The sequence below is a fragment of the Osmia lignaria genome, chromosome 13 (assembly GCF_051020975.1).
Source record: "Osmia lignaria lignaria isolate PbOS001 chromosome 13, iyOsmLign1, whole genome shotgun sequence".
Classification (NCBI taxonomy): domain Eukaryota; kingdom Metazoa; phylum Arthropoda; class Insecta; order Hymenoptera; family Megachilidae; genus Osmia; species Osmia lignaria.
Window position 1 is genome coordinate 8,431,270 of NC_135044.1, and position 7,541 is coordinate 8,438,810.

The following is a 7,541-nucleotide window of genomic DNA, read 5'->3' on the forward strand; positions in this document are numbered from 1 at the left end:
GATTTGAGAGAAACGAATACCAAGTATCCCACTGGATACCAGATTATAGTAGAAACCTTAAAAGTTTCGAGACGGATTATTTTCTCGGTCATTTTATACGCGGTGGCCTACCCACGAATGTACGCCCCGTTCCTGTTACCGTTTTTGCTTACTAACTGTTGTAGAATATGATAGTTTTATTTTGTTAATGACGACACGCGTATTGGAAAAGAACGAGAAAACGTAATCTAATAAGTTGTACGCACTCGGCATTTAACCCTTTGAAGCAAAAGCAATTCGACGAAAAAAAAAGAAAAACAACATTGATCATTTCTTTTCTACTTTTAATATATGTATAGCTTTTACCTTGTAGTATTTACTATAGTTAGTTGAATTGATATACATATTATTAATTTTCTTTTATGTTACATATTCGTAGATGTAGTAGTATTTAAATTGTAATTGTACCCCTTCGTTCAGGGCTATATCGTGATTATTCATAATTGTAAATTGGAATTGTCAGTGCATTTACTTAACATTGCCAAATGCATATTGTATTCAACGATCGCAAGTTTTCGCGTGAGTAGTTGCTCTACGATTCAAAGTACAACTATCATTTGATATTATATGTATATTACAGGGATGAATTTAATTTTATTAAAAATTTTTTTAATTTTTTAATTTATAGCGTTGCAGAATAACAAAAACAAATGATGGACAATATTAATAATTATTTTATTAAAATTTGTTTTAAAACGCCCTTAAAAATAATTATAATTAAAAAGTCAGATTGATGATATTTCCTCTTTTAGAATAAAAAGAGTGGTGCAATATTGGCTAATATTTAAAGTTAATGTTCTTTTATCTTTCAATCTGTAAGATAAACAGTGCAATATTATTTAATCTTTTTTCAATTTCTTCTTTATCAAGAGATAACTCAGCATGTAGTATTGTTAGATTGTTATTCGTGTTTAATAATGTACCAAAAAGACTCCAGATCCTGTTGAAAATAGGGATGGAAAAAATCCATGTAAGATAAATATAAGAGATAAATATAAGAAGTATAATATCCATAACTAACTGACAAAAGGCACATTAAATATCTGAGAACTGAACGATATAAGAGGTATACTCTCTGTGCATTGATATTTTCTAAGATGTTTATTGTATATCTATAAAATAATTGTACTTTAACAAATATAGAATTAAAATGAAGACTTACGAGATGCGCTTTTACACGATATAAAGAACAAAAATAATCTATGCATAATTAAATTGTTCGGTTTTTTTAATACGTAAGAAGAAGAGAAGAAAAAAATGCATAAGGAAATAATACCAGCGCATAATACATTTAACAAACATTACTTACGGTAATATAGTATTTTACATTTTTATTATACATTTTTAATCATATTATTTATGTAAAATTTAGTTCTTCTACTACATATAACAAAGTGTATATGTAAGTAATATGAAGCAAAAAAGGGAAACGTTGCTTCAGGGGGTTAAAGTGTTAATTTATTATTATAGAAAAGAAAAAGGAAAAAAAAATGAAATTGGAAAATGGAAAAAATAGAAGTTAAAGAAAGAGAAAAGTGGAATGGAAACGAAGGGAAAAATGATACGAGCATTGCAAATTACAAAATGCAAAGCGTCATTGGTAAGATTAATAATCATTGTTGTTATTAGGAGTCAAAATACAGAATTAAAGAGAAATTAAAGGAGGAAGTAACAGGGAGCGAATGAATAAAGCGCGTGTACGCGAAGAGAGAGAGTGAGTGCGAAAGGGAATAGTGCGAAAGACATGTTTGCTTATATATATATATATACACCTTATACAGATAAAGTATATTATATAAATATATAAATAAATTTAATATTAACGTAACATTTTGTCAAGTGTCGAAGATCATTCGGAGGCGTACGAAGAAAGGCTAACGATGATTTAATCTGTACCAAGTATGTAAGTTCATGTACTTGTTTGTAAGGTAACTAAAAATCTATTGCAAAAACATTTTCGTTTTTGATCGTTTGCTATGAGAAACATGCATCGATGCTGTAACTTGTATTAATTAATTATTATTATAATTATTCGATTTTCGCTAGACTCACTGTAAGTGGTAACGTGTAATAAATCGGTCAATAAAAAGCTTACGTGCTTAACGAATTCCTTTTTATAGGGTACTACCCGTATTCTAAGATATCGAAACACCGTTTTAAGGACAAAAAATACTTTATTTAACCATTAAAAATCCACGTACATCGGTAATGAATCTGTCAAAATTTTTTTTAAATCTATTTTTACTCAAATGGTCAGTGTCCCATTTGATATTTGAAGTCAACCGTCTAAAAGCAGCCGATAATCTTTCTGCAATTTCTTGATCCGTTTGAGTAGATAAAATATTCTGTACAACTTGCTGATATTCATCTTGATAACAACATATCAAGTAATATAGTGGCATATCCACGGACGATATAAGATTCGAGTTAATTTCTTGTGACCAAACAACAGTAATAAGTACCTAAAAGAGTAAAGAAGAAAAAATTACAATTTAAATATATCATACGCTGTTTTAACAATGCCTATTTATTTCAAAGGATCACGACTTACATTTAAAAACGGTATCATTATTTGGCTTCGCGGACGTCCGCTTGAAATGTCTTTGTAAATCTGAATTGCTAAGATTTCAATGATGTTACAGCATATCGTGGATACAACATGACAGAAAGAAAATAAACCTAATTCTACCGATGCCAAAAGTGGCTGCAATAGTTCAGAAGATAAATTGAGTACTTTTTCAGGAGAAAGTTCGCAGAGCACTGTTATCATTTTAAAGTATCTATAAAGAAATTACACGTTAGTTGTGATTGATCATATTTTTATAATAATGAATAATTGTAGTACTTACTGTGAACACAGAAGGGGGAATTTTAATAAATCTATAGTCATTGTAGGCACAAGCATACTCAAGCCACACAAAAAAGCATCTACTGCTCGTTCCTTGAATGCGTCTTCAATATTCATTAACAATTTCATTAGTAGTAAAATATCCTCATAATTATCTTCTTCTACAGTTGAATCTGCACTCAGTCGATTAGCGTTACAACGCGTGTAACTTTGTATTGCACCTAAACATATTTCATATATTTGTGCAGCTTCAGTCTAGAAGTATAAAATTAATAAATTTATTAATATAGTCAATTATCACAGTAGTAAAGATAATCTTACCTCTGATAAATTCCAAAGAGCTACAGTTTCTTTTGTATATACGCAGAGCAACTCCAAAATTAATTCTACTACTTCGTGATAATTATGATATAATGATAATAAATTTGGAAGTTCGCGTAGTACCGGATATACATGTTGAAATAGTAGTCCAGAACGTTGTGAACCTTGTCCAACCCCTGTTATAAAATTGAAATTCTTTCATAATATATTACTAACTTTTGAAAATATTAACAAGATAAAAAGTTCGTAACATTTTTACCAATAAGACGTTCCAAAATATCTATAATTTGAACTTTTACTTCCTCTTGATGATAAGATTGTAAAAACTTTTCATCTGAGGTAATTTGTTTTATGGGCAATCTATCTAACAATGATTGTAAAATTTCAGTCCAGTAAGAGTGTTGTTCGTTTAAGTTTTGAACTGAAGCAGCAACTTGACCTACTGCTTGCATTAATCCTCTTTTAACTACCTGTGGAAAGTCATATTGTCCTTTTGTAGCTAAATTTAAAATATTACCAAATCGTTCAGACTTCCGTACATAAGTGGCTCTGAAATCATAATCGTTTTAATAATCATTTATTAATTATATTATTTTACTGTATTATACGTACTTCTTTGGCGACTCAACAAGCGATAATAACAAGTTTATAGTCTCATTCATTAATGCCGGTTCACTCTTGAAAGCATTGATATTGCATTCTACTTTTTCTAGCAAAAAATTAACAGCCCACGATGCACCGGCCGTATCTTCCCCAAATGCTTGTATAAATGTAGTTGATATTTTAAAATAATGAATTTCTGGTGGTAATAGGTAATGAAGGGACCATTTGTGTAAAAACCACGTGATGGTGCAACTTAATTCAGGACTTAATATACTATCTAAATGAATAGATATTGCTGTTTTTTCTATGGCACATAAACGAAAAACATCGGCGACTAAACGTATGATATGATCTACTGATTCGGTATTAATATTAATATCTGTTGAAATATTTTCGGAGGATGCTAAAAATTGTAGTGTAAGGTTTAAATCAACCTTTCCTTGACGCACCTAAAAAATGTTATTACATAGATTTTTTTCTTATCTATGAATATACTTGTTAATAACGAATATAAAATGAATTGCGGACAGTTAGTTACAATTTTTCTTAGTGAAAACTTTTATTTATTATACAAACCTGTTCCATATCATAGGTCGTTATCGCAGAAGGTATTAAAGCAACTTCACCATCTGATTCCATGCAAAGTATATTACCTATTATAAGCACTAACCAATGTATATCTTCGTACAACTTAATCATACAATTATTTTTTAACGATTCAGTCTGTCCCACTAACATATTAAGATTTTCACGTAATTTAGAAATACGATCTTCTATTAATTGTGCCAATAATGGAAGAGAATGATGCGGTACTTGTCTACCAAAAAGTCCTAAAATGAAAAATTTACAAGTATATGTATCCATGTGTAAGTATATATGTAAATATTTACCAATTATTTGCAAATTTTCCTTAAATCTCTCCCTATCATTCTCTTCGTTATCATGTTCTTCCTTTTCAAGATCCTTGTCCTCGACGTTCCTTATACCTTGCGGTGGTGATAAGTGACACCGAAGATATATGTCAAATATTTGGCTGGAACTTCGTTTATAAAATTCGGAAGGAAACCTATTTTTTCCAGACAATATATACGCCCACGCGTCAAACAAAGCATCTAAAGCCTCTGTGTACAAACAGTCGCCAACAGTTGACTGTAAAAAGTGTTTTATATAAGTTTGGTTTTTTTTTCTTCTATGAAAAATGAAAATTCAGAATATTACTTACCAATTCTTCTTGCGCTGCGTTTTCTAAAAACGAACAAGTTAGCCGCGATAATTGTTCCAAAAACGATTTGAACGTATCTTCGGGTAGAAGATTATACAAATTTGTTTTAAAAAAAATTAATAGCGTCTTTATTATATTAGCAATCCCAACCGCTTCTTGGTCGATAATATCGACGCTTGTTATCAATTTTAAAAATCTCTCCATATAATTTGAGAGATACTGCAACACCACTTCTTCGCGAGCTATCTTTGCACCATTTAAACTTGCTAAACGAACTAAACATGTTCTCGCATGATAAGCTAATTGCGGATGCCCTCGTACTTTCCAATATAATGTAAAAAATAAATCCAATACAGCTGGAACTAATATTATATCTTGCCAATCGGTGGTTAAGTTCAATGCAGTATTGCCTGACTCCTGAAATAATTCAATCATAGGCAGTGCACTGGGGTTAAGGAAAGTAATATGAATTAAAATATAATAACAATGAATATTGAATAACGTGAAGTACTAAAGAAAGGATATGTATAACTCTATCACGAAGAAATGACCAAGTTAGTATATTTTCCAGAATTGGAAGTAACTGTTTAAGAAGAGTTACAGCATCTTCTTCCAAATCTTTCTTAATCAATTCGTCGACTATTCCCATAGAAAATTTAAAAATCCTTTTTAAATCAACAGACTGGAATCCTCCTTTTATCTCAAAATGTAATCCCCATGGTAAACCAATATTTGTTGATTTAGAGTTGGTTGCAAATTCTTGCATTATTGCTGAGATAAGATGACATCCTAAAAGTTTCTGTAAATATTATAAAATGTAACAAAACAAATTTTTGTACTTAAGTAATAATATTTATTCGATTAATCTTATTTACTCTTGGCAAGTCAGCAGTCATTATTAAGTTTTCAATTTCCCCTAGTATATCTTGCCTTTCCTTTCCCTTGTCAAAGATACTGTTACTTTTGATTATAATTGCAATTACTTGTAGTATGACTCCTCTGACATACGGAGCCAAATTTGGTTTGTTTATCACATAGTGTAAAAGGTATTGTCTTAAAGAGGAAACAACAGTACTCTGTAATGTTTGCCATTCTCGTATTAGTGCTATTTTTATTAAACCGGCTGCTTCAAAAAGAATATAATCATTTGTATTGGTTTCCAAAATTTGTCGACAAAGCTCGTACGGACATTTAGTTTTCCGAAAATTTAAAAAAACTTCTTCCGCAGATCGACGTTGTTGCGTTGAAATTAAGTTCGGTGGTGCCTGAAAATATAATCTGATCATTACAGTAAACATACAAACAAATTAATATTTATGTTCCTAATGTTCTGAAAAATATTAATAAATTTTTTTTTTTTATTAAATGGAAACAGCAAATTTGTAAAGATCTCAAATACTTTGGATTATATTAATTGTTAAACACTTTATTTATTCATACAACTGATTTATTTTATTTCAATAATATTATGTATGACAAAAGAAACATACATATCATATACATATATATAAATTAAAAAAACATTGTATAATTTTACAAAAGTAAAATAGATTATATTTTAGTTACAGTACAATTAAAAATATTACAATTAAATACATATTTATATTTTAAAACATTAAGGACAAAACATTAAGTATTAGTTCTTCAAATTTTCTTTCTTATTAAATTAAATGCTTTAAATTAAATTAAATTTTTACTTTATTCTACAATATTTATACATATTATTCCCGCAGAATTTGTTTAAAAAATATATTTACTATAAGCTCCATGCAAGTATTGAAATGCGTTAAAAAAACCTTAAATTTACCAAAATCACTTGAGCTGCTTTTTCCAATTCATTCATTAATTGTTCTGCCATTTGTTATAAAATACTGACGTTTCCTAAGTTAAAATAATAGCTTGTAAGCAAAGTTTAACAAATGAATAACATCCGTCACACAATTTACTTAGACGCAATTCCTACTGCTGGCACTACTAAAAGTTATACTCCTGTCAGTGACTATAAATCCAATAAGAGCGGACACAGGGATACACAGTGTAGGATTTCTGGCGTTGCACGTTGCACTCCCCCTGTGGCCCGGGGGGTTTAGAATACGGCCACGGTAACCCCTGCCTGTCGTAAGAGGCGACTAAAAGGGGGATGTAAAGGAACGAGTAAGATGAGTAGAGTTAAAAGTACAGAAATAGTGTGAGATTAAAAAGTACGGACAAGTATGAGTGAAATTAAAAGAACAGAAATATGTAACATGAATAATGTAAATTGAAAATGGCGCGATAATGTGCTTGGTCGATAACTTTTCATTGGGCAAAAAGGGACAGATGTAAAGTCCCTAGAGGACGCCACCCTCAATAAGGCATATATTTATTTCAGTATATTCAGGACTCATGTTTAACGACTCTAGGAAAATTCACCGCCACCTCAATTCATCGCGTCCGCAATTCACCGCCAGCAATTAATCGCTGGCAGTTTACCGCCGCGTTATTTTATTATATAAGCAATTTATAGCC

The 7,541-nt window shown here is 30.3% G+C and overlaps 1 protein-coding gene across 2 annotated transcripts; it reads right to left on the minus strand.

The window, feature by feature from the left end:
- Window positions 1-1,467: 1,467 nt before the first annotated feature.
- On the minus strand, window positions 1,468-7,042 carry LOC117602037 (exportin-4). Of its 2 annotated transcripts, XM_034319497.2 has the most exons (12): window positions 6,841-7,042; window positions 5,909-6,298; window positions 5,559-5,832; window positions 5,034-5,473; window positions 4,702-4,960; window positions 4,388-4,641; window positions 3,821-4,260; window positions 3,468-3,757; window positions 3,209-3,384; window positions 2,889-3,142; window positions 2,591-2,819; window positions 1,469-2,501 (listed from the first exon to the last, which is right to left on the minus strand). In XM_034319497.2, the coding sequence occupies exons 1-12, from the start codon at window positions 6,889-6,891 to the stop codon at window positions 2,214-2,216; spliced, it is 3,345 nt and encodes a 1,114-aa protein (XP_034175388.1). In that variant the 5' UTR covers window positions 6,892-7,042; the 3' UTR covers window positions 1,469-2,213. The 2 variants fall into 2 exon arrangements, with proteins under 2 accessions (XP_034175389.1, XP_034175388.1); XM_034319498.2 differs by lacking the exon at window positions 6,841-7,042 and having other exon boundaries at window positions 1,468-2,501; window positions 5,559-5,822; window positions 5,909-6,048.
- Window positions 7,043-7,541: the final 499 nt, after the last annotated feature.

Coding starts and splice junctions, on each gene's coding strand:
- LOC117602037 (XM_034319497.2), bottom strand. CDS start 6,891: ATGGCAGAACAATTAATGAATGAATTGGAAAAAGCAGCTCAAGTGATT. Junction 3,758..3,820: donor CTTGTTGAGTCGCCAAAGAA/GTACGTATAATA, acceptor TTATGATTTCAG/AGCCACTTATGTACGGAAGT. Junction 2,820..2,888: donor TTCCCCCTTCTGTGTTCACA/GTAAGTACTACA, acceptor ATTTCTTTATAG/ATACTTTAAAATGATAACAG.